At 41.2% G+C, this 27,279-nt stretch overlaps 1 protein-coding gene across 1 annotated transcript; it reads left to right on the forward strand.

Moving 5' to 3' along the window:
• Window positions 1–558: 558 nt before the first annotated feature.
• On the forward strand, window positions 559–10,291 carry LOC129348749 (complement C3 alpha chain-like). The gene is made up of 12 exons (XM_055009885.1): window positions 559–569; window positions 738–796; window positions 1,100–1,191; window positions 1,588–1,639; window positions 2,358–2,448; window positions 2,670–2,759; window positions 3,170–3,275; window positions 3,601–3,690; window positions 3,783–3,866; window positions 4,596–4,676; window positions 6,620–6,767; window positions 9,389–10,291. The coding sequence occupies exons 3-12, from the start codon at window positions 1,143–1,145 to the stop codon at window positions 9,531–9,533; spliced, it is 936 nt and encodes a 311-aa protein (XP_054865860.1). The 5' UTR covers window positions 559–569; window positions 738–796; window positions 1,100–1,142; the 3' UTR covers window positions 9,534–10,291.
• Window positions 10,292–27,279: the final 16,988 nt, after the last annotated feature.

The following is a 27,279-nucleotide window of genomic DNA, read 5'->3' on the forward strand; positions in this document are numbered from 1 at the left end:
TGCCCCTGCTGGCTCTCGGTCAATGTGGGGACGAATGGAGGAAGCTGCTGCAACCCTTCAAATGGCTGAACAGCCAGAGAAGAAGAGGAGGAGGCCTTCGGCCTCCACTCAGGTACCAGCAGTGACATTCTGTCAGCTGAAAGACAGAGGGCCTAATTTATGTCCACCGTAATTTACTTTACCTATGTTATATTGTACGCAATAGATATATCATATTTTTTCAAATATATCTACCTACTCGAAGCCCTTTGCCCAGACCGGGTGGTATCAGAACTCTCAAATCAGGCTTAGTGACTAGTCGCATTAATTCAATGGCAATTAAGTCACTCGGGGAAGAATGATGTTTTAAAATGTGTGAAAGGAAACATGCTACTGTCTGTTTTTCCTCTTCATAGCCCTCCATGGGGGTGGGGTGCTCAGCGGCAGACAGCCTGTCAGAGTACCTGAGACACAAACCCCCTCCTGATGACCACAGTCTGGATGTAGACCTGTCAGGGATAACAGGACGCAAGGAAATCCGCTACCTATTTTAACCCGAAGACAAGCCTATGCCTGCTCGTACCTCCAGGGTGAGTAGACAAGTCAAAGAATGTCCATCAGATGATTTAAAAGCAGAAAGTTGACACAGCTTACAGTTGAGTTTTAGAACACTGAACTGGTGACTTTGTGAGGGCATTCAGTTTATGTGGGTTTTTTCCCACATGCATTTCACAAACAATCTTCTTCTCTGTTCGCAGTTGTCTGCTAATCTTGATTTGGAAGTAGAGGCTCAAGGAAATGGACAAGGAATACTAGAGGTATTATCACGATACATAAGAATGGACTTGTAGAATGTTGTAGAATGACATGAATGGAGTATGGGGTTACTAACCAAGACTGACCTCATTCGAGTCTCACTTCTCATGGCGTGCTGAAACCGCAACGATCCACTTCTAAATGTATTTCAGAAATATCACAAAGACCTTGCCGCTAAGGGCTTTGTTTATGAGTACAATACTTATACGCTACTGTCTGCTTTTCCTCTTATGTTTGTTTGTTGTTTTCTCCTCTGTGCCTCTTACACGTGGTTTTCTTTCCAGTACAGGGAAAGACGACCACGGGTTGTGACCTATTACAATCAGCTGCATGAGGTGGAAGAGAAAATGCCCTGCAAGCACTTTGATCTCAACGTCACTTTTGAAGGATCCAGCGGTAGATCAAATTCTCACACTATATCACATATTTTACACGACGTCCTTCAGACGGGTGACAAATTAAAGCAAATGCACTTTAACAAAAAAAAAAAACAAAGCATTTTGACTGCTGACCTGAGTAAATTTAGTAAATTGAATTTATAAAACACTCGCATACAAACTCTTAAAATACATACGTTTTGCATACATCACAATGCAAGAACTGTGTGTGCTCATCTTCAGGGACTTTTTGTTCGTATTATTTTTGTTAAGATCAAATGAATACATTATTGTTAAGATCAAAATAACACATTGGAGCATAATTACATCAAATACACTATTACATACGCTCTAGCCCACCATATAATATATACAGCTGTACATTAATTAATGCTTTGCTACTGTCCCGGACCAGAAAAGCCTCCAGCAGATGTAGAAAAGTCCGACGAGATCACTATCAAAGTGAGGTGAGTTGTTGTTATACATGTACACAACTGTGCAAAAATGTTAGATCGGCAGCAATATCGACTACCTTATTACAAATTGCAGGGCACAGTTTTTCAATGTATTTGACAGTTGGGTAGTTCAAAATATCTTATGCCAGTTCCTCTGTGGACTGACACTCTGTACATTATCTGATAGGTACTTTATTCATTCCCTTAGGGAGATTCAAGGTATGCATGAGCTCACGTGTTACATAGAAGATAGAGGGCCACTGTGCCAATGAGCATGCAACAGACATCCCAAATCTGCCTAAAATGCTGGTATTTACAGAGGTGAGCTTAAAAAACTGTTACTATTTACAATAAAGTGCAAATCGGTGTTATTTGCAATAAAAATAGAGCATGATAAGGGTTCATAATACAATAAATATAGTATTTGAAGTACAAACGATGTCAGAGCTCTGTGGAAGAACATCTGTTGGTCTGCAGATGCAGGTACATCTGTTAGTCTGCTGCTGCAGGTAGTTCTTCATGGATTCTTGGTGTGCCTCAGTAAAGACTGATTCCTCTGGTTTTTCTTTCAGACTCATTTTAAAATGCTGCTGCTCACATGCTCAAAGACTTTAATCTGATCAGTGACTGATTGTACGTTATGCCTTTACATGAACAATGTGACAGCAGCTGATTATAGTCGTATAGTCATCGTGCTCTTTGTCAGTGCTGTTCTTTTTCTCATTCACAGCAGGGCTCTAGGACCCAGAGACGTCAGGATGGTGGTTCTTGATATCAGTCTACCAACTGGATTCACCCCAGAAAACTCTGACCTGGAGATGGTAATCACCTTCTAGTGCTAGTGCAGAAAAATCTGAAAGCTTGTGTCAATGGTGTATTTAAGTGTCTTTAAAATGAATGTAGTATTTTAAATAAAAGTTTGTAAAAAGTTTACTACATCATGATAATGACCTTCTAATGGATGAGACATGAATGATCACATGTTTAGGACGGCGGCGTTGCTAACTAGCTAACAGCTGACTCTGTTTATGTGTGTGTCCAGCTGTCCAATTCAGTGGATCGTTACATCAGTAACTTCCAGATTGTAGACAACCTGAGTGACAGAGGCTCCCTGATCATTCACCTGTTCAAAGTAACATCACTGTATTTATAATTATTATTCTATATCATATCATTTTATGTTATTCATATGCTTTTCTTTTTTTTCAAGAAGCAGGTTTCTCAATGCTCAGTAAATAAGTCATTATGACCACAGTCAACAATCTGAGGCAGTTTTAGGCTATTACACAAAACCAGCTTATTGGTACCAAAGCCACGGTTCAGAACTCAGACTTGCTAAATCAGTGTTAAATCAAATGTATTTGTTACATACACAGTTGTACATGGTACAGTGCATACTACAATGTTTTGTGTATCTGATTCGGCTTGAACACACTAAACAAAGCAGCAGCACAAAAGAGACAAAGATTATGAAAAGTATTTATGTATTTATGTAATGTTTCTGCTTCTGTGGTCGGTTGCACTAAATCATCCTCTTCTCAGGTTTCTCACAAAGAACCAGACGTCCTGATCTTCAGGCTTCAGCAGGGCTTCAAAGTTGGCCTGCTCCAGCCATCCTCAGTTACAGTGTATGAGTATTACAACCCAGGTAGGACAACACAACCAGGGAATCACCTGAATCGCATTACTTTTTTAAAATTTAGACATAAAAATGTGCTGATGTTAGTATTCTGTGGAACCCAACATGAGTTGTTGATAGATTTCAGTGATTGTGGAGATCCATTGCAGACAAAGTTACTGTAAAACACTCCAAAAAAATCTTAAACATCCATGAAAATCAAATGTGACACAAAATTAGCACATTCTGCCCTTACCACAAGCATTTATCATGAGGAATGTGAACGTTTCATTGTTATTGTGATGACGGAAACTCATTGCAATTTTCAGTGTGACAGTAGCTGTCTTTGCCACAGACCACCGCTGCAGTCGTACTTACATTCCCAAAGAGAACAAAGAGGAGCTCACTCAGATCTGCAGAGACAACGTGTGCCGCTGCACGCAGGGTAAAGTGTATAACTGTCTGCAGCAGCATGTAGTGGATCTGTGTGTTGATGTTGCAGCTTCTGTTGACTTTCTGTGGGTCCACAATCCTTAGATGACTGCTGTGTCTCCAAAACTGACGGTGAAAATTTCCCCAACAAAGAAAGAGAAACATTTGCCTGCAAGAGCTTACACCATGGTACGATGCAGTATCACATTTACAAATTTAGCATGCACACACACACAGCAGAAGTGATTTTCAGCTGAAAGTTGCCTAGATCCAGCTTCATGTGTGTCACTGGGTAATTACTATTGAAATGGTTTCCATTACCAGTGGTAAAAACTGTATGTATACCGTACACTCACTGGCCATTTTGGTATTTACACCTGTCCTGACCTGCTTGAATTTCTCCAAGGGGATGAATGAAGTATCTATCTATCTATCTATCTATCTATCTATCTATCTATCTATCTATCTATCTATCTATCTATCTATCTATCTATCTATGTATCTATCTATCTATCTATCTATCTATCTATCTATCTATCTATCTATCTATCTATCTATCTATCTATCTATCTATCTATCTATCTATCTATCTATCTATCTATCTATCTAGTCTATCTAATCTATCTAATCTATTCTACTTGTTCATGACAAATGACATACATTAGATACTTTTTTGTGCAAATGTTGATATATAATACAGGGAAAATATTCTCTTCAGCGTTTCACAGTAATGGACAAACAGCTGAGAGGGTGTTTAGCAGTTAATAGTGGTAATAATATGTATATTTATTGCACTATTTATTATTAGTATAAGCTTAGTATAACAGTGATACAGAAATTCATAATGTTTTTGGCATATTTCATAGCAATTTGCTCGTTAGAATGTGATGCCCACACTTGACTGTTCCTGTGCTTCAGTTTTCCAGGTGAAGGTGCTGAGTGTCATCCAGAGTTACTATGACAAATATGAGATGGAGATTACACAAGTGATCAAACTGGGTGAGTCCCAGTGATGATTCTCACTTTCTGTCTCACATACACATGGGTTCATGCTTGGTGCTGAGAATCAGTTCACTGCATTCCTTGTCTAACATTAGCATCTCTCAGCTTTTTCAGTTAAAGCCAATTAAGAATACCAAACTGTGTGACCCTGTTTATTAGTTACTAGCTTGGACGTTGTTGACAAACTGCTGGTTCTAAGACTTTTTGAAACAGTTCTTACCCCACTGTTTTTTTTTTTCAAAGTTTTACCAACACAGAATTTATTAAACAAAAAGTATTTTATTTTTGCTTCATAATTTCCTTTTTTATGGGAGAAACAGTCTTGAAACAACATCAACAATCACTGGAGACCTGTCAGTTGTGTAGGACTAGATGTTGATCTCCCTTCTTGCATACATAAGACACCAAAGACTCTGTGGGATGGTCCAGTGAGTGGGGACATCCTCTGGGTTATCAAGTGGCCGTCCTCCTTCATCGGTGTTTCGTTGATAGGCCCGCAGCACCTCCAGAGGGTTCAACAGTGAATCCCAGCCTCCCAGGTTCACCCCCTAGATGCCGTCTACTCACCTGATGGTCCAGGTGGAGTCCTTTCTCTTCATCCACAACCACTGACTTCCCTTTTCAGCGGCTGTGGAGAGGTCCTTGATCGCCTGCTGGTGGGCCTTCCCACGTACTCCCATCTCCCGGAGAAGTCTGGATGTGGAGGTGGCTACGAATCCTCTGCAGCCTACCTTGGACCCTCACTTTCCAGCCTTGCTGCATTGCATCAGTGGCAAGCTCCATATATCTCAGCTTCTTGTGCTCATAGACTGTGAGCTCCATGATGTAGACGTAAGCGAAGCTGACCATAGCACCAGGTCTGGTCGCAGGTTGGTGGATGCGATCTCAGGTGGGAAGCAGAGCTTTTGGTCCAGGTCTACCAGCATCCTCCTGTCGCAAGCCCCTCTCAACTGCCCAGGATCTGGACAGCCAAGAGGGGGCGCCCAAGAGGAGCCTCACCCTCCCGGAAAAATGATATTTCTTGCCATCGGGTCGACATGGATGGAAGGGTGTTAACACTCCTCTGCTGTGTTTCCAGCACCAGTTCCAGACACTTCAGCACCTGGTTGTTCCTCCAGGTGTAACGTCCTTGAGCGAGGCTGGTCTTGCAGCCCACTAAGATGTCTGAGTGGAACTGGAGCCAGTGAGCATTTAGTGTCTTCACCATACCATTGGTTGAGGTTCTTGGGTGATAGTAGGACATCATAGGCCACCTTGATGGTGAAGCTTCCTCTAAATGTCTCCTTATCCCACAGCTCTTGCCAACAGATCTTCCTCTTTTCCACTCCTTCCCAGGTCGTCCACTGCACTTGCTTCGCCTGCACGATGGCTTTTGCACACCTGTCTGCTTCCTCTTGCTGTTCTACTTTCTGCACCAACAGGTTGTGTCTTTGGGATGGAATGGCCTTGTTCGAGGATGGGCTGGCCCCAAGGCCAAGACCACCTCTTCCCTGCTGCACTTGGCCTACAATGTCCCCATGTCTGAGTGCTGCCTTTGCCTGTTTTGTTGCCCCTGATGGGATCCACCTCCCTCCAGCTGCCAACTTTGGGGCAGCTTGAGCTATGATTGGATCATTGGAATCCTGTAGCATCATCTCCATTCATACTTTGGCGCATTTGTACTCCTCAGATAGGCTGGAGATAAGCAGATGTAGAATTCCTTTGCCATAGAGCCCAATACTGCTGAGGCACCTGGGAAGGCCAAGCCATTTCCTTGCATAGAAGCTACCCAGTTTCTCCAGCTTTTCCACCTTAGACACTGGTACTTTATGTAGGGTTAGTGGCCACATGAGACGTGGAAGTAGCCACGGGGAGTGGGGGTGGGTGGGTGGGGGGTCGATTTATGCACAGTAATGAAGTTACTTTGCATAAAATATCTGATCTTCCATTCCATGTTCCAGGTGTGGAGGCTGGAGTTGAAGTGGGTCAGAAGAGGTTTTTCATGTCTCATGGAGGCTGCAGAGATGGACTCAGTCTGAAGCAGGGCTCCCAGTACCTCATCATCGGCCCCAAAGAGGACCAGTGGAACATTGACACTGACACCAACAGGTGGGGAGAGCAAAGAAAATCTCTACTTTCAAAAAATGCTGTTTTAATAGAAATGACAGGGGACTATGATTGGAAGTTCACCTGCAGTATAAGAAACCCTTTGATGTTCTGAATACATCGGTGGTTAAAAAGTAGTGGGACACTTGCAGTAAAGTGGCTGATCACAATACTGGAAATCTTGAATTGTACAGGTTAAACTAACACCTCCAAATCATAAGAAAATGAATTCCATGCAGAATATATCAATAAATTAATGAAATGGCAGCTAGAACTGCAGCCATGTTTTGTTTGTTACCGTGTCAGAAACGAAAACAAAAAACTGAAGAAACTCGAACTTTAAGGACCAGGATTTAGGGGATTATGTCTATTTTCATTGAAGCTTAGAATCAGCTTTCATATCTAGGTAGTGAGCACATCCCCTTCTGTGCAGTGTTCCTTCCCAGAAAGGACAAACCCCACACTGGCACTATCCAAAGTTGTTTAAATCAATCCAACTGGACTTTAAGAAGGTTCCTTGAAGACGTTTCACCTCTCATCCAAGAGGCTTCTTCAGTTCTGGTGGTGGTTGATGTTGCCTCAGCTTATAACCTCTGTGAGGTGTGGTCAGTGTTCACATTCCGACGACCACTGCCAAGGCCCACCTGGCTCCTCAACGATGGTCGTTGGGAGCCAGGGAGTGACAAAGGGGGTCGTTGAAATGCGAGTTTCACCGAGCCCTCGTATGCTAATGGTGGTCGTTAGCATGAGTCACCTCACGAGTCATTCTGCCGAGTACTTCTTTTGGGAAGTTTTGAAAGGACCTGATTGTAAAATGGTGAATGATGATGTCGCAGACCACCCCCCCGTTCAGAGATGGCTTCTCCACTTTGACATGGATGGCTTCTTTCACGCCTCTCTCAAACCATCTGTCCTCCCTGTCCAAAATCTGAACATTGGTGTCCTGAAATGAGTGTCCCTCTTCCTTGAGGTGAAGGAAGACCACCGAATCCTGTCCTGAGGAACTGGCTCTTCTGTGTTGAGCCATTCGCTTGTTAAGTGGCTGTTTGGTTTCCCCTATGTAGAGATCTGAGCATTCCTCGCTGCATTTAACTGCATACACCAGGTTGCTCTTCTGACTGTGTGGTGTGGGGTCTTTTGGGTGGACCAGTCTTTGTCTGAGTGTGTTATTTGGCTTAAAAAGACAGGGATCTGGTGTTTGTTGAAGATCCTCCTCAGCTTTTCAGACAGTCCAGACACATACGGAATCACTATGTTGTTCCGCCTGTTCTCCTTCTCTTCAGTTCTCACTGGGTTGTTCTCCTTTCTGGATCTTGTGTGAGCCTTCACAAAGGTCCAGTCAGGATATCCACAAGTTTTCAGTGCCCCTTTCAGGTGTTTTTGTTCTTTTTCCTGGCCTTGGGTACTGGTGGGTAACTTGTCGGCCCTGTGTTGCAGGGTCCTGATGACCCCTAGCTTGTGCTCCAGTGGGTGGTGAGAGTCAAAAAGCAGGTACTGGTCCGTGTGTGTTGGTTTCCTGTAAACCCCAACACTCAGACTTCTGTCCTCTTCTATGTGGACCTCACAATCTAAAAAGGGCAAACTGTTATCCTTTACATCCTCTCTGGTGAACTTGATGTTGCTGTCCACAGAGTTGATGTGTTTGGTGAAAGTTTGCACCTCCTGGATTCTGATCTTGACCCATGTGTCGTCCACGTATCGGAACCAGTGGCTCGGTGTTGCTCCGTTAAATGAGGTCAGGGCCCTGTGTTCCACTTCTTCCATGTACAGACTGGCCACAATAGGAGATACTGGCGAGCCCATGGCACATCCATGTTTCTGCCTATAGAAGCTCCCTCTGTACTGGAAATAGGTGGTGTTCAGGCAGAGGTCCAAAAGTTGGAAAATCTGGTCTGGGTTGAGGTTTGTTCTGTCACTGAGGGTGTTGTCTTGTAAAAGCCGCTGTCTCACTGTTTCCACCGCCTCCATTGTAGGAACACATGTGAATAGGGAGGTGACATCGTAGGATACCATGGTCTCATCCATACCCAATCTCAGTCCTCTCACCTTTTCCACGAAGTCCAAGGAGTTCTGTACATGGTGGGGATTCTTCCCCACCAGCGGGGCCAAGATGGTGGCTACATGTTTGGCAATGTTGTAGGTAACAGAGTTAATGCTGCTGACGATAGGAACTGAAGAAGCCTCTTGGATGAGAGGTGAAACGTCTTCAAGGAACCTTCTTAAAGTCCAGTTGGATTGATTTAAACAACTTTGGATAACCATGACCTGGATGAATGAGAAACTACACGGACACACTGGCACTAGAAAGGACCTTTCCCATTTTTCTGTTCAAGTGGAAGCTGCTGTAGGTTCTTCTACACACTTGGAAAGGAAAAGCTGTTCATTGGTGCTAATCTGCAGCCTCACCACTAGATGCTAACAGTTTCTAATAAGATATTTCTATCAATTTAGAAGACATGGACATGTCTGTCATGTGTTCACATATTGTTTCTGCTGACCCCTAAAGGCCAGGTCAAGAGATCACATCTCACTTAAGGCAGCATGCTCTAAAAGTGTTGTGATGTCCTAAAATCCAGCCTAAATACAACCTCACTTACTCCTTATGTTTCCATTTTGTGTGTCAGATTCATCTACATGTTGGGGAAGGACACCTGGGTGGAGCGCTGGCCCTTGGCTGCAGAGTGCTCCAGCAGTTCCATTCTGCAGAACAAATGTCAGACTCTGAATGATGCTGCCAATGAACTGTCTGTGAATGCCTGCAGGCTGTAGAGACATCTGAGCAGCAATACACAACACTTTCCTGTGACATTTTTGTGTAAAGATGACAACTAACCATGTACACAGATTCATTTAACACAGTCTGTGCATTAGGGACCTTTTTTCCCCCCAAAACTATATTTGGTGTTTTCTTTGTAAAAACTGAGAGTGTAGCCGGTTATAACAACAAACACAAAGATTTTTTCTGCCGAGAAGCTGTGATGAGCAGGAGGAACAATTAAATTATTGACAAACAGAACAGCCCCCACATGGGTGTTACATCTTTTATAGAAGGATTTATAATAAACCGCAGAACAGTCTGTTGTTCATGTTAAATGATATAATGGAGGAAAACAGGCTGAAAAGAGTTTTTGAAGTTTAAAGTTCAGTAAATGTGCATGATCTACAGATTGGGAATATAAGTGGTTATTTTTTTTTATTTTTTTTTTGGTATCACATTTACAAATTTAGCATGCACACACACACAGCAGACGTGATTTTGAGCTGAAAGTTGCCTAGATCCAGCTTCACGTGTGTCACTGGGTAATTACTATTGAAATGGTTTCCATTACAAGTGGTTATTCAAAGACATTCTCTAACATGTAAGTCATTTTCAGAAATGTAAAATTATTTTCATTTGAAAATGTCAAACTTCTATTTACATTGTTGTTTAAATGTTTTCTCAGTGATGCCTTCTCAGACAGGTCTGGCCTCAGCAATACATCAAATCACTGGTTACCTGCTTCAATAAACAAACTGATTATTCTAAACTCCAGGCTGCAGATTCATCTTGTTTTCAGCAGGTTTTCTTGACTGTGCTATACAAAGCAGCTGCATCTTCTCCAGTTTCCTGACTTCTGGTTCCGAGAGGGAAATAAAACAACCAGGTGAGAATATTGTGGATATTAAACAGTATCTTGGAAAACCAGTAGAACGACAACAAGCACATGCAACACTAACACAGCTCTTTGACTAAAAGCCAAGTCATTTCAATCACAAAGTCTGAAGAGCTGCTCACCTGCTGCCACTGTTAAATTTGACAGCAGAGTAGACAACACCTTCCTCCTCTTTCTCCACGAATGTCTGGGGTTGAGCCGACATGATGTTGGAGTAAAGAGACTTCCTGGTTGTTGGAGAACTGGACACTGGCATAGTGAAGGTCATCCTGCATGATCAAGAAAGACTATGTTCAGATTTTACATTAGTAATTGATGCGCTGATGAACACAAATTAAGGTCAACTTGAATTTAAGCTCTACAGGTAGAATTATTATTAAATATTGCGTGGGATGCCGATGCTCATGGTGATCGTTACAGTTCATGGTATCCAATAGAACTCAACTCAACTCAACTTTATTTATAAAGCGCTTTAAAAAGCAGCCGCTGAAACAAAGTGCTGTACAATAAACAATGAATTAAAACATTCAAACAATAAATAAAGCATACACATATTAAGACCGCAGCACAATAAAACAGAAGCAGAGTCTCATGCTGTGTTAAAAGCCAGTGAATAAAAATAAGTTTTAAGTTTCGTTTTAAAAACCGACAGTGAGGGAGCCTCTCTGATGTGCATAGGGAGATTATTCCACAATCTAGGAGCAGCAGCAGAGAAGACTCTATCTCCTCTGAGCTTCTGCTTAGACCTTGGAACCTCCAGAAGCAGCTGAACAGCTGATCTGAGGGTTCGTGAGGGGGCATGAGGATGGAGCAGCTCAGAGAGGTAGGGAGGGGCCGGACCATTTAAGGCTTTAAAAACAAATAAAAGAACCTTAAAATCAACCCTAAAGCACACGGGGAGCCAATGGAGAGAGGCTAAAACAGGCGTAATATGTTCATATTTTCGAGTGCTGGTTAAAAGATGGGCAGCAGCATTTTGAGCCAACTGGAGACGCGCTAGGGCAGACTGGCTAGCTCCAAGGTATAGCAAATTACAATAGTCCAATCTGGTTGTGATAAAAGCATGGATCACCATTTCAAAGTGCTCTGGTGTTAGAAAGGGCTTTACCTTGGCTAACTGTCGCAGGTGAAAGAAGCTAGCCTTCACCACGGCACTGATTTGATGGTCAAATTTAAAATCAGAGTCCATTTTAAAACCCAGGTTGGAAACCACTGGCTTAACATAGTGAGCCAGGGGGCCCAAGTCAACAGGGGGAGACTCACAAGGGCCACTGGGACCGAACACCATTACCTCAGTTTTCTTTTCGTTAAAACGTAAAAAATTTAAAGCCATCCAGGCTTTAATGTCATCAAGACAGGACAGAAGCAGTGTGACCGATTGAGAGTCTTTCTTTTTCAACGGCACATAAATTTGTGTGTCATCCGCATAAAAATTGAAGGCGATGCCATGCTTCCTGAGGATGGATCCCATAGGAAGTAGGTATAAGGAAAAAAGGCGAGGCCCTAAAACTGAACCCTGCGGGACCCCAACAGACAACGGAGCGGGGGGGGGATTCAAAGATATCGAGGCTCACACTCATAGTTCTGCCAGTTAAATAGGACCTAAACCACTGCAGTGCACTACCACTAATGCCCACCGAGTGCTGCAAACGAGATATTAAAATGTTGTGGTCCACTGTGCCAAATGCAGCAGTTAAATCCAGAAGAACAAGAACCACATAATCCCCAGAGTCGTTTGCCAGAAGAACATCATTAAAAACCCGTAACAGTCCTGACTCCGTGCTATGCAGAGTCTTAAAACGAGACTGAAAAACCTCCAGTACGTTGTGCTCATCTAAAAAGGACTTCAGCTGGGCATGAACAACTTTCTCTAAAATTTTGGAAAGAAAGGGCAGCTTGGAGATATTTCTGAAGTTAGATAAAACTGTGGTGTCAAAGCCAGGTTTCTTAAGCAGTGGTTGGACTACAGCGTGTTTAAAACTAGTGGGGGACCACGCCAGTGGACAGACAGCTATTAATGACAGTTAAAACTGACTGCCCAATACATAGAAAAACCTCTTTTAAAAAATGAGGCGGGATGGAGTCATGAGGGGACCCTGATGGCTTTATGTGGCCGACAATGTCTATCAAAAACGACAGAGTAACAGGCTCAAATTTATCGAGCCTAGCCGGGCAGCAGACAGAGACAGAGGGGTCAACAGCAGGAGCTGAGATCAGAGCCCTTGTGCTAACAACTTTATCAATAAAAAACTCCTGAAAGTTGATGCACAGTTCGATGGATGCTTTCTGGCAAACCGGCTTGGGAGCATTTAAAACAGAGTCAATGGTATTAAATAAAACTTGAGGGTTGTGGCGGTTTGACTTAATGACTCCAGCTAAGTGAGCCCTTTTGGCTTCCATAACCACAGTCTGATAGTCTCTCCAGCAGTCTTTTAAAATTAAAAACGACACTTGCAGCTTGTCCTTCTTCCACCTGCGCTCAGCTCTACGACACTCCCTCCTGACTGCTCTAGTTGCGTCGTTGAACCAGGGCTCCAATTTTGCTCTACGATGTGCAGTCTTTAAAGGAGCCACGGAGTTTAAAATACCCTGACAGGTAGAATGGAACCATGAGCTGAGTTCCTCTGTATCCATAGAGGATAAACTAGAGGGGACGCAGAGTTGATTAAAAGCAGCAGAGAACCGACCAGCAGAGACAGAGTTAAAAACCCGACAGTGCCGAGCAGGAGCGCTAGATTTAAGAACAGCACATGAAAAGCCAACATTAAAAATCACAGGCTTATGATCAGAGAATACGTTATCACCGATCTCAATATTCGACACAGACAATCCACAAGACAACCAGGTCTAACGTGTGTCCGTGTTCATGTGTGGGACCCGACACACACTGAACCACATCAAAAGAGCCAATAAGACTTAAAAAGTCCTTCACCAGCGGCTTATCAGGACAGCACACATGAATATTAAAATCACCAACAATTAGGACACGATCATAGTTGGGGATGATACCAGCTAGAAAATCAGAGAAGTCCTTTAAAAAGTCCTTATTGTACTTGGGAGGCCGATAGATGATGGCGCACAGCACCGGGTTCGACCGGCCAACCTCAAATAGCAACACCTCAAAGCTGGAGAAAGACGAAGGAACGGCACGCTGCTTGCATCTAAAGTCACTATTAAAAACAGTGGCCGTTCCTCCTCCACAGCCCGACGTCCGCGGGGAGTTGAAGAAAGAGCAGCCATCCGGGATTAGATCAACGAGGGCGCTGCACTCACCATCGCTGATCCATGTCTCTGTCACACAGAGGAAGTCCAGGCTCCGGGAGCAGAAAAAGTCCCTCAAAATAAAAGCTTTGTTTGCCAGTGATCTGGCATTCACCAGGCCAATTCTGGCGGGGGGAGCGACGAGTGCATCGGGGATTCGGGCGCCTCGCTGCAGTGTCGCCAGGTTCCAGAGGTTTAATCCGCGCTGGCGAAGCCGAGGAGAGCAGGGGCGAAGTGGCAGCGATCTCTCATCCAGGCAGGCGACGGGCACCAGGCAGGAGGCGACAGGGTCCAGGAAGTGCTGGAGCACGCTAAAGGAAAACAACGTGCCTCGTCTTGTCCAGGACGAGAACGACGCTGAGGACGTGGTCGCCAGGTAGGCCTTGAGCCTCACCCGCAGGCCGCTGCGTTTACCGCAGCGGCGGGGACGCTTCCATGGAGGAGGTAGGTTCGGTGTCCGGAGCAGGTAAGCCGGGATTCCCCGTAAAGGCGGGGGCAAAGTTTTGTGGCCACCATTATTAAAATCAATCACAAATCAGAATTTATGTCGCAGTTCCAACAAAGTTTGTTGATCATATGTCAGCAGAGACTCAACCCCTCGAGTGCCAAGGACCAGAAACACAACAAACACCAACCAAACGGAGAGCGACAGACGAGCGGCCAAACACACCGGCGCCATCTTGGAAAACCCAGAGAAGACGGTAACAGACTTCCCAATAACCTGTGAAGTGCGAATATCCAAATTTGTGACATTTTGATGCGGAAAATGTCAAAATGTGACATCTCGGGTCAAATTTTTTTTTTACCTTTTTCACCTTTCGATGCATTAATATCCAAGTTATAGTTTAAAATGTAAATGGGGCACAAGGGTTTATTTACCGAGCCGATCTAACATTAGAGTACACAGAGTTACGGATGTTCTGGATGAAAGCAGCTGAACTAAATAATGCTGAAAACAGACTTGCACCAGATATACTAGAGGTGTTTACCCTTAGGTGCTGATTATATTCTAATCCTTTACAGTATGGAGCCCCAGTCAGTTTTTAACCAGACCAGGAATTCCCTCATAACAAATGTCTGAACTACACATTTATTTAGAAAATATAAATAGCCTGCCATTAATAAAATGAAGATTCATTTCTGATATGTAGTATATTTTTTAAATTTAACAACACTTGTTTTTGGAGAAAAATACCTACTGTCACACATAACACGTCTTTGTTTACCCAGTCTAGTGGCTCCTGGAAGAAGAATTATTTGTTGTTTAAATTGTGGTAAATTTATTTATATACCTACCTTTATTTATTCTAAGCTTTCTTTTTATACTTGAGTCCAGGAGTACTTCTGTAATTAAGTAAGGACCAGCTGATTTGAGGTTCCTGTTTAACTCACTCACTACTGTTTAATGTAGAATACATGCAAACATGACATGTACAGATTCACACTTTCAAGATTCCCAAAACCACTATTTTCCTCGATATGACCCTTACTGGAGGAGCTAAAATCAATTCCAATAGATAAAGGTTAAATCTGAGCCAGAACAGCCTCGATGTCCACATTAATGTGTAGCACATGTACAACAGATCATTTATAAATTATTTTAACGTTTATGTGTTTGGCTCAGCTTAGGAAAAGCTACCAAATGTTAGCCTAAAATAATGACACTGGAGGCGATTTTACTGATGTTAAATATTAAAACAGGTCAGATTTGACTTGAACAGTCTGTCAGGGTTGAATATTCAGTCTATTATACAAGCTGCTTTCCAGGATTATTGCAAGTTAATGTCAACAGGAATGGAAATTAGGTTACTAATCAGTTAACTAAATGCTCAGTTTGGCAGCTTGTATCAGGCTGTTAAACGAGAATTAAATGCGTTAGATGATGCTGGTCTTGATTCTTCTCCAAAATGCATCAACTTTTATTGTATTTAGGGACAATAGTACATTACTGTTAGTATTTCTGTGTTTTTACAGCAGTGTAATACTGTAAAATAATGTATAGAGAGAGACAGGAGGGAGGACATGAAAATGAAATGAGACTGAAGGAGTCTTACTTAAACAGTGACAGTGAAACAGGAAAAGGAAGAGACAGCAATTTGAAATAGAGAAGGTTATGTTAATGAATGAGAGACTGAGCAATATAAGGAAGCAGTCCAGTGTACAGTAAGGGAAAGAGGGAGGAAAGAGGTTATTTTTAAAAAGTACGGTGCGTGAGAAAGTTGGAGCACATGAGAGGGAAAGAATTAAAGAATGAAGAGGGAGGGAAAGGAAAGAGAGGTGAAGGAAGGAAGGATGACATAGATAGAATAGACAGAAGAGACAACATGCTTTTCGCTGCAAGGGGGACAGCTGGTCAGCTCTGTTCTGCTCTGCTCTGTTCTGGTGTGGAGATCTGCTCTAAGGACAGTCACCCTCTCTGCACACACAGACACACACCATGCAAACAATTATACACATGCATGTATACATACAAACATATCACACCCAAGAATGGGACGTACACCTGCAGGTACATTTTGTCTTAATTTACCATAGAGATGAAGAACAGAGACCGCAGGGAGTGGGATTAGAATGAAACTAAGGGAGCAAAGTAAAGAAATAATGAGTGTGATGAAGAATATTCAAAGGACTGCAGGTAGAATTACTACATACGGGTAGAATGTTCTCTCTGCACACAAGGGCACTAGAAAACTAGAAAACATGGAAAGTAAAATGAAAACATAAGGTTCATGGAAGTGAGTGATTATATAAAAGTGAGAATGGTAACAGGCGATGGGATGTAAATATGAAAATGTGGCAGGGGAGGAGGAGCAGTCAAGAACAGATGGGAGGGAAGGAAGATGAAAAGCTGGGAATGCAAGAACACTCCCAGATCACTTATAGCTGATGTCAGCCATGCGAGCATTGCCTAATTGTAACACTGACTGCAGGACAGAGCAGCACGGATATTCTTCTTTCTTTATTTCATCAAATTACCAGCAGCTGAATCCAGCAGCATGGACAGCACCATCACTTTACCAGCAGCTGAACTCAGCACCATGGACAGTACCATCACATTAACAGCAGTTAATTCAGCACCATGGACAGCACCATCACATTAACAGCAGTTAATTCAGCACCACAGACAGCACCATCACATTAACAGCAGTTAGTTCAGCACCACAGACAGCACCATCAAAATGTCAGCAGCTGAACTCAGCACCGTGGACAGCACCATCACATTAACAGCAGTTAATTCAGCACCACAGACAGCACCATCACATTAACAGCAGTTAGTTCAGCACCATGGACAGCACCATCACATTAACAGCAGTTAGTTCAGCACCACAGACAGCACCATCAAAACGTCAGCAGCTGAACTCAGCACAGTGGACAGCACCATCACATTAACAGCAGTTAATTCAGCACCATGGACAGCACCATCAAGCTACCAGCAGCTGAACACAGCACCATGGACAGCACCATCTAAATACCAGCAGCTGAACTCAGCACCATGAACAGCACCATCAAAATACCAGCAGCTGAACACAGCACCATGGACAGCACCACCAAAATACCAGCAGCTGAATTTAGCACCATGGACAGCGCCATCAAGCTACCCGCAATTGAACTTAGCACCATGGACAGCACCATCAAGCTACCCGCAATTGAACTTAGCACCATGGACAGCACCACTCGAAGGCATCTGACAAAGTGCGCAAGGACTCCCTCCTAATAAACAGTCAGAGCAGAAAACTTCAATGAAATAACCTCCAGATGAGAAATTTATCATCAATAGTGGTGATAAAACTGAAATTAATACATTGAAGCTGCAGACAGCAGGGTCATGGTTAAGACTGAGGACAATGGGATTGTGGTCGAGGTGTTTTTCTGTTGAGGAGTTTGCAAAGTGTGAGCAGTTAACGTAATCCTATACATCCTATAAAATATGTATTTAGAATAGCATTATTTCTAGATTGAATATACTTGAATGTGACTACTTACGGTAAAAAAATAAATTATCAATTAAAAATTAATTATTCACCACTCTTCTGCCGATGTTTTCTATTATTAAAAAGAAGAAATAAAATGGAATATAAACATCATTTATGCATGAACTAATTTTTGATTTCTGGTCAGACTCTTCTGAGGTCAGTGTTGGGATGCATTGGGTGGCTGGAACCTCAGTCCTTTGAAAGACCTAGCAATATCCCTGCATAATTTATTCTTTTTTAAAGATTAAATAAATTATGTGCATTCAAATGTTACCTTTCAGGGAAACTCTAACAAAATTAATACAAACTAATACACAATTACATGATGAGAAATAAAAAAATCTTTTGGTAACTGAAATCATACTGCACATTAAAATCCATGACATGTTGGCCTCTGGAGAACAGATTTCTTAGCATTTCTGACAGAAGGATTGGCAAAAACTTCGGTACAGATATCCACAGTTATCAGTGAGTTCCAATAATCCCCACAAAGTTTACAGTTGACTTTGACTGAACTGCCTTTTGGAGGGATTTCCATGTTTGTCTGTTTTTGTTTGTGTTTTAGAAAATGTTAACGCTAAGATGGTGAACATTATTCCTGCTTATGCCTGCATATTTTCAGTTAGCATTCTCTTTATAATCATCTACAATCTCTCGGTCCGTCTCAGTTTGTTAAACTAAACCACAGAGAAATGTTCCTGCAGCGCTACAATGGAAGCATAAGCTGCTGCATTTGTTGGCTTCATATTAATATTCTTACACATACAGTATATCATTTACAATAACTGCATCCTACATCAGTTTTAGCTGTTGCAGCACTGATTAAATTATGCAAGCATAAACCACTTCAATCAATGCGTTTTTTACCATTTCCATTTAAAACACACAAAATAGTGACGCCTCCGACTGTGTCATTAATGCACACATGTAATCCGTTATTCAGCAGGTCTTACAGGTAACACTGAAAAAAAATCAGGCTGCAGTGTTACAGAAGGGAAAGAATTCAGTGGGAAATATCTCAGCAGGGCCAACTCTTCTTCTCCACTGGAGGTCTCTTCTGAGATAGTAAAACGCATTTGCATTTGTGGGGCATAATTTGCATGTTGCTAGCCTGCAAGAGAGGAGGAAAGAGGCAGAGATGGAGAAAAAGCATTAGAGCAAGAGGGGGAGGAAGGGGGAGGATTGATGCAGGGGGGAGAGAGGAGGAGGAGAGGAGGAGAGATGAGTGTGACATTGAAATCAAAACAAGGAAATGAGTATCATGGGAGCCTGCAGGATGGGTGTTAAGTGAAAAGCCATACTATGGGCAGGGGGTGGTGTGTGTTTGTTTACATCTGTGCCCTTGATTTCTGTGGATTGTCACTACAGTGTCACATGGGGCCAGAGCCAGTTTTAACCTCACTGAGCTCATCAGCAGCACACCACCAGAGACACACAGAGAGGGTATTAAACAGCAAAGCTGCTCTGAGAATACATTAATATATGGAAAATTGTATGTTCATATGATCATGAAAAAATGGATCTTATTGTACAGTTGAGGTGGATAATTTGTCTTCTAATCGAGCTCTAGTCCTACTATGGCATCTGAATGTCTGAAGTTTATACTTCATGAACCAGAAATGACTGATCCTGACTTCACTGGCTTTGTTTACTGTGGAAGTGCTGCCCTCACAGTGAGATTTTACACTGAACATGTTTTATGTGTTTAAACATCCTGGCAGCTGTAATACATGAACACAGATGATCTGAGTGTGATCTGATGTGAACCAGTGGTGGTTAACAAAGAGCTCAAAAAGACACCAGGACATGGACAGAATGAATAAAGAAACATATAACTGTAACCATCTGACTACTGTAAAAAGGCATATTATCTTTAAAAAATGCTAAAATTACTCAAACTATAACATTTATTCTATCCATAAACTGTAAAACCAGGAAGAACCACTGACTTTTTAACTTATCAGCAGTCCATGAACAACTCATCTGTTGGAAAACGTAATCAAATCTTAGCTTAAACTCTTGATATTTCAGTTCAGTTTTGGCCAAAAATTAACCAGTTGTAGGAATTAGATTCTGTAGAAAACTAAAAATTCTGTTCTCTTTGGTGCAACAAAGACGTCTTTAGTGGTTTGGCTGTGACCAAAACTCATTACAAAAAAAAAAATATAACAGTAAAGTAACACCTGTGGACACGTGGAGAAATGTTCTACATGTGAATTCCAGTTTTTCAATAGATTAAATTATAAATGTGTAAATTATAAATTTACACATTTATAATTATAAATTTGTTGTTTTTTATGATTTATGGCATTACAACCACACTGCACAAAGACATTTTTGAGTTTCCTCTACTTCTAGCTGTGGTTGTTTCCATAGTGTGCAGGATTTTATATTGCAGTGAAAATGAGAGAAAATGAGCAAAAAACACCCGGAAGAGCTTGAGGGTTCAGAGGGTTAATAAAACTTACAGGTAGTGATAACAGAAAACGGCAGGAGAAACAGACTTCAATGGAAAATAACTGGAGGTAAATAAGTCAGTAAAGTCTTAAAGATAATGATGGATTCTGAAGAGAATGCAACAACATACTGGAACAATGGAGACACTGAGGGAAGGACGCAGGACTTACAGGAAAACAGACAAACTGACTGTGGACAGAAGGACAGACTGGTGAGCAGATAAAGATGGAACTGATCTGGGCAGAATAACACAAGGAAGCTTCAAAATAAAAATGTAAAGACTAGAGAAGAAACAGAGAGAGAGAGACACAGACAGGAACGCACAGAGACATGAGGAAAAGGTAGACATGAGGGAAAGACCAACCGGTGTAGAAGAGATGTTACTGAAGCTGTTGTATATTTTATGCTATCTATACTATTTTATAGAATAAACATATTTATAAACTAAACGTATCTTCATGGTAATTTTATAGACTCATTGTTTTAATCACTAGTAGACGGTTATAAGCACGCAGGTTTGTCCACAACTTAAATCTGGATAAAACATATTTTAACAAAAATAAAGTTTTGCACAGACATTCATCGTCTCCACAGGTTTAATCCCTTCATGACCTTCATGGTTCTTTGATTTTACCACTTTTGTTTTTGTCTTTAGTGTAGACAGTTTTCCCATAATTTAAACTATTGGACTGAACACTGCTGAAATATGTTGAGACCTTTATGCCCCCTCAGGGTGAACGGTGCTGACATTTTATCAGCTGCAGCGCCATCATCAGGTCAAAATATACGTTTGTCAACAACTTCAGACTTGACCAACCATATAACATTCCTATTCTCTTTAGATTTATTTCCTGTTTAAGCTCTTTCATGAAAGAAACTCCACATTTTGACATTCTCAGAAATCTAAAGCTTCTTTATCATTACGCTGCTTGTTTCAGAAACAGCATCTACATTTTTTCACAGAAAACAAAGAACAAAATATCCGACTCTGGTCAGTCCAAGTTGCTGCAAAGGCAAAAGAGACACAACAGATCTCAGGCATATTTCTATTTTTCTTTGAGAGATGTCAACATGTCGCCCCCAATTATTCCAATAATTCTCTTTAATATGCTAATTTCTGTTCTCCCACCTGACTCCTTAATGTGTCATTTTCAGTGTTTCAGTCTTTTGAGTCTTCTTCCTTGCAGGTTTTTATTTCTTTCTCTCGACCTTCGTACGAGCTTCTCAATAATCTATTATTGTCTGACTTGGAGAGAGGAAATGTGAATCTGCCTTTTCCTTCTACAGCAACTTCTAGCTTCTCTTTTCTCCTCCCTCATGCCAAACTGTCTTTATCTCCTCGTCCAACTCAACCTGTAGTGACACAGCCAAAAGAAAAAACTCCTAATAAAGAACTTTTTTTTTGACATTTCTGAGTTACATATCAGTCAGAATTGCAGATATTTTCATAAACTTCTAGATGGTTTTGAAATCACTCTTCCTTTGGATGAGATATTCTTTCTAGACTGTTTCAAAAGTGACAGTTTCCAGTCTCTGACTTATCTATGGCAAAAGCTGAGATGTGAAACGATCACAGAGACACAAAACTACCACAAAGAGACACAAAACAACCACAAAGAGACACAAAACACCACAGACACAAAACAACCCCAAATAGACACAAAAGTACCACAAAGAGACACAAAACAACTGCAAAGAGACACAAAACAACCACAAAGAGACACAAAACAACCACAAAGAGAGAAAATGACGAGACAAAACCACCCTCCATGTCCAGACTGAGGCTCATATTTCACTGAAACCCTCTCTGAGTGTCAGCAAAGACAAATGTTTCTGTCCACCGTGGTCCAGGACCATCATGGTCTCTGGGGTTTGGTTTAGTTACTTCCTGTTTTTCTCCGTCCCAGTCTGTGTGTCTCTGTTCGTTTTACTTCCTTTGTCAGTTTGTTCCATTTCCTTCCTGCTGTTCATCTGATATCCTGTAGCTTCTCCACTCATCTGCCTGAATATTCCACATTCTTCAGATGTTCTTCAGGTTGGGATTATTTTTGCTTTGTTTTGGTTTGGAGTTTTGTGTGGTCCAGGTCAGTTATTTTCAGATCACATGACATTTAGTTTGGATTTTGCTGCACCACTATGCAACTTTTTGTCAGGTTATAAAAGCGTTCTAAAGAGTCAATCACCTGGATGTAAATGTTCTAAAGAGTCAGTCACCTGGATATAAACGTTCTAAGGAATCAATGACCTGGATATAAACATTCTAAAGAATCAATAACCTGAATATAAACATTCTAAAGAATCAATAGCCTGGATATAAACATTCTAAGAAATCAATAGCCTTGATAGAAGCATTCTATACCTAAATAATACTATAATATAGTATCTATACATAAGTAATACTGTAATATAGTCTCTATATAGTAAATACTGTGGATAACTCTCAGCGTTCTAAAACAAGCTGCAGCTGGTTCTGCTGTAATGCCCAGCTGAGGCCAGCAGGCGATGTTGCCCGATTCTCAATTAACTTCATTTTGACCGTTGATGTTAAGGTTCTGTGTTGTCAGTAGTCCTGAATACCTGCTGAGTCTCTGAAGTTAAACTGGAGAAAACAGTAAATGTACTCTCTAATGGTTAGCATTGTTTAATGACTGATTCACATGTTGTAGTACGTATTCCTGCAGTGTAGATTGAAAAAATAGACTCCCAGAATATGTCCAAAGTAAAGATGAACACTACACTTATTACATTTAAATTACAGCACAGATAAGCTGGATAATAAAATCCTGTCCTCTAAAGCTAAAGTTACTACAGGCCTTTCTGTCTTTCAGTGCTTGGAAAACTATATGAAATAGCAAATCTATCCAGGGTCACTTTAAAATGAACCTCTACTGTTGATGCTGATACTGTGATGTCTGTCTTCAGCTCAGGTGTCTCATGTTCACTGTGAGGATCTTCTGAGTGAAGCCAGCAGAAGGAAAACCTCATCTGGATGTGAAGAAGGAGACTGAATGGACGACATCCTCAGTGAACCACTTCCTGTTTAACTTTCACTTACAGAAGGTCAGACCAACTGTTTCAGTAGTTTATTATTCTCTGTTCTTAGTATTCACAGGTTCCATTTATCACCTTTAACTTCATCTCTGCTGTTGTAGCAGAAATACAATATAAAAAGTCCATGTTATTTATAGCAGATATGCAGCATTAAAACAGCAACACATTCAGGTCAAGAGCTTCATTATTTCCTTTATTGCACATTTAAAAACTACATTGTTTAACTATTGTGAACTAAGGATGCATAAACACATGTAATAAATGGATGAAATAAATAATGTGTTGCTGACAGTGAAGTGTAAACACTGAACAGTAACAAGACAAGTTGTATTCTGAAGAGAGGAGCTGAATCTGCAGCATTATTGTTATTACTGGAAGGATGAGGAGGACATCAGTGCTGCTCTTCCTCACAGTGATGAAGGAGAAAAGACTCTTCAGACAACCACAGCTGGATGTTCATGTTCTCTGTAGCTCTCAGTCGATCAGACTAGATGTTCCCAATGATCCAGACCAAGGCTTGAAGGAAAAGACACTAACAGTGAGGAAAAGATCCACAAGGTTCTTTCATTCCAACTGCAGGAACGTTAAATATCAGAGTGAAGACTAATATTTACCTCTAATATTCTTCTTTTACTGCAGTATTTTAGCTCTAATATTCATCTTTTATTGCAGTATTTTAGCCCTAATATTCATCTTTTATTGCAGTATTTTAGCTCTAATATTCGTCTTTTATTGCAGTATTTTTCCTCTAATATTCATCTTTTACTGCAGTATTTTAGCTCTAATATTCACATTTTTCTGCAGTATTTTAACTCCAATATTCATCTTTTTCTGCAGTATTTTAGCTCAAATATTCATATTTTACTGCAGTATTTTACCTCTAATATTCACATTTTACTGCAGTATTTTTCCTCTAATATTCTTCTTTTACTGCAGTATTTTTCCTCTAATATTCTTCTTTTACTGCAGTATTTTTCCTCTAATATTCATCTTTTACTGCAATAGTTTAAATGTATAAGAGCTCATTGTTTGCATCTATCAAACCACAACTAATGTATTGCATATATTGTACTCCACAATAGCTACAGCTGATGAAGGCCTGAGTGTTCCAGCCCAAGCCTGAGTGTTGACCAAATGACCACAAAGAGACACAGAATGACCACGAGACACAAAATGACCACAGAGAGACACTAAATGACCACAGAGAGACAGAATAATCACAGAAACACAAGATTATAACAAAAACACACAAAAATGACTGCAAAGAGACACAAAATGACCACAGGGAAATGCAAAAGGATCACATAACCAAAAATAAAACAGAAAAATGAATAAATTTGAAGGGACTGAACAGGAAAACAGTGACTTTCGACTTCTTTGAAAGCTGTTTCACTGTAATCATGGATGGATGGATGGATGGATGGATGGATGGATGGATGGATGGATGGATGGATGGATGGATGGATGGATGGATGGATGGCTGGATGGATAGATAGATAGATAGATAGATAGATAGATAGATAGATAGATAGATAGATAGATAGATAGATAGATAGATAGATAGATAGATAGATAGATAGATTAAACCTTTATTGATGCCACAGCGGGGAAATTTACAATATAATATGAGTCATTTTAAATACAGACACGTGAAATGAAAGAAAATACTGATTAAATCAATACTGAGAGTGTAACGTTGAATGAATTGATCCATCATCTCGTGTTTTATCTGAATAATAATTCACAATATAAAACACAACTGTATTCATTAAATGCAGACATTTAAAATGGAAAAAAACACCTTTTTAATCAATTAAACCTTTAATTCATTTAACTAAGAAAACCATCCTTTAATGTCTAACCTTAAAATGAGCGACATTTTTTAAAATATAGCTGCAAAGTAAAAGTTTCACACTAAAGATGAATCACTGATGAACATTTAATCGCATTAACTCAATTATTATGAGGAAACAGAAATCCATTTCTAATATTTCTATCAAATATGTTTATGTCTATAAAATATACTGGACATGAATAAAAATGTCTGCATAGTGAAATATATGAAGTCCATCTGCATTTATATATCATATTGATGTTTAAATAACAGGAACTGCAGCCCACGTTCAGTCAAGTTAGCGGAATTACAGATAAAAATAGTCTCCTTTGACCTTTTAAAAATGAATAAATCAACTGCAGGAAATGCAGGAAACTTTGCAACAGAAAGAAAATGGACAGAATAGACTTTTATTTCTACCTGGCAGGAAGTGCAGGGAGGAAGTGATGTCATGAAGCAGATACACCTGTGAGCTGCTGCTAATGAAAGAAGCCTGGAGAACAAAGGAGATGAGTGAGAGCACTGGGAGGAACCAGGAGATTTCAGGAGGAACTTCCCAGATTGTGGTCAGTTCTCTTCTAAAGTGTGATATATTAAAGTAAAGTGAGCAGTCTGGAATAAACGGAGTAGATTTAGAATCCAGAAGCAGCTTTTTCCTGCTCTTGAACCACCTGCTGGATATGAACTGATCCCAGGACAGGAGATTCCACCTCTTCAGCTGTTGGGATGTCTGCACCTTCTGTTGGACCCTGGTGGAGGTAAGTTTAGTGTTTTTTTCTGTCCAAATCTCCAGACTTTAGGCTGCATAATCCTCACATTAGCCTCTCCTGCCCTCCTCAGCTCCTCACCTACACTAATTTACACTCCTTTAAACTCCCACTCCTCACATTAACTCACCCAAACCTTCAAACTGAACTGAAATGAACCCATCAGTTCTTGAACTGACATTATTTGGATTTTTTCCTTCTTTAATTAAGAAGCTTTTAGTGTCACCATCAGGACACTGAAATAGAATCTGTCTTTTCTGCTTCTGTTGACTAAATGGACTTGTGTGTTTGAGATGTTTTTGTGTTTGATGTGTTTTTGTGTTTGATGTGGTCTGATTTGGTTTGTGTCTAACCAGGTGTAGATAATGACATTTAACTGATGTCTACAGTTCTTTCCTGTCTGGTGTGGTTCTCTAGAAACAAACATGAAGCCATCTAGTCCATTTAGTGGGAGTTTAAAGTAGTTTCTGTCTGGTGATGAACTCAGTTTGAACCTTTGAAATGATCTATAGAATAGCTTTACTTTTAATCCGACAACTCAATAAGGAAAGGATGGTTTTATCTTGCTGACATGTTTCTGCTGCATCTGCAGTCTTCTTCAGAGCGTCAGAGGACGTGTTGATGGCGTGTTGATGGCGTGCTGATGGCGTGTTGATGGCATGTAATGGCGTGTTGATGGTGTGTTGATGACGTGTTGATGGCGTGTTGATGGCGTGTTGATTGCGTGTTGATGGCGTGTTGATGACGTGTTGATGGCATGTTGATGGCGTGTTGATGACGTGTTGATGGCGTGTTGATGACATGTGATGGCGTGTGATGGCGTGTTGATGGTGTGTTGATAGTGTGTTGATGACGTGTTGATGGCGTGTTGATTGCGTGTTGATGGCGTGTTGATGACGTGTTGATGGCGTGCTGATGGCGTGTTGATGACGTGTTAATGGCGTGTTGATGATATGTAATGGCATGTGATGGCGTGTTGATGGCGTGTTGATGACGTGTTGATGGCGTGTTGATGACATGTAATGGCGTGTGATGGCGTGTTGATGGCGTGTTGATGACATGTGATGGTGTGTGATGGCGTGTTGATGACGTGTTGATGGCATGTTGATGACGTATGATGGCGTATTGATGACGTGTTGATGGCGTGTTGATGACGTGTTGATGGCATGTTGATTGTGTGTTGATGACGTGTTGATGACGTGTTAATGGCGTGTTGATGGCGTGTTGATGATGTGTTGATGGCGTGTTGATGACATGTAATGGCGTGTGATGGCGTGTTGATGGCGTGTTGATGACGTGTTGATGGCGTGTTGATGGCGTGTTGATGGCGTGTTGATGGCGTGTTGATGGCGTGTTGATGACGTGTTGATGGCGTGTTGATGACATGTAATGGCGTGTGATGGCTTGTTGATGGTGTGTTGATGACGTGTTGATGGCGTGTTGATGACGTGTAATGGCGTGTGATGGCGTGTTGATGGTGTGTTGATGACGTGTTGATGGCGTGTTGATGGCGTGTTG

The sequence above is a fragment of the Amphiprion ocellaris genome, chromosome 4, assembly GCF_022539595.1.
Source record: "Amphiprion ocellaris isolate individual 3 ecotype Okinawa chromosome 4, ASM2253959v1, whole genome shotgun sequence".
Classification (NCBI taxonomy): domain Eukaryota; kingdom Metazoa; phylum Chordata; class Actinopteri; family Pomacentridae; genus Amphiprion; species Amphiprion ocellaris.

What these genes read in the sequence shown, in the direction of transcription:
- LOC129348749 (XM_055009885.1), top strand. Translation starts at nt 1,143, where the DNA reads ATGCCCTGCAAGCACTTTGATCTCAACGTCACTTTTGAAGGATCCAGC. An exon ending in GTATGAGTATTACAACCCAG is followed by an intron (nt 3,276 to 3,600) that starts GTAGGACAACAC and finishes TCTTTGCCACAG; the next exon opens with ACCACCGCTGCAGTCGTACT. An exon ending in TACACAAGTGATCAAACTGG is followed by an intron (nt 4,677 to 6,619) that starts GTGAGTCCCAGT and finishes TCCATGTTCCAG; the next exon opens with GTGTGGAGGCTGGAGTTGAA.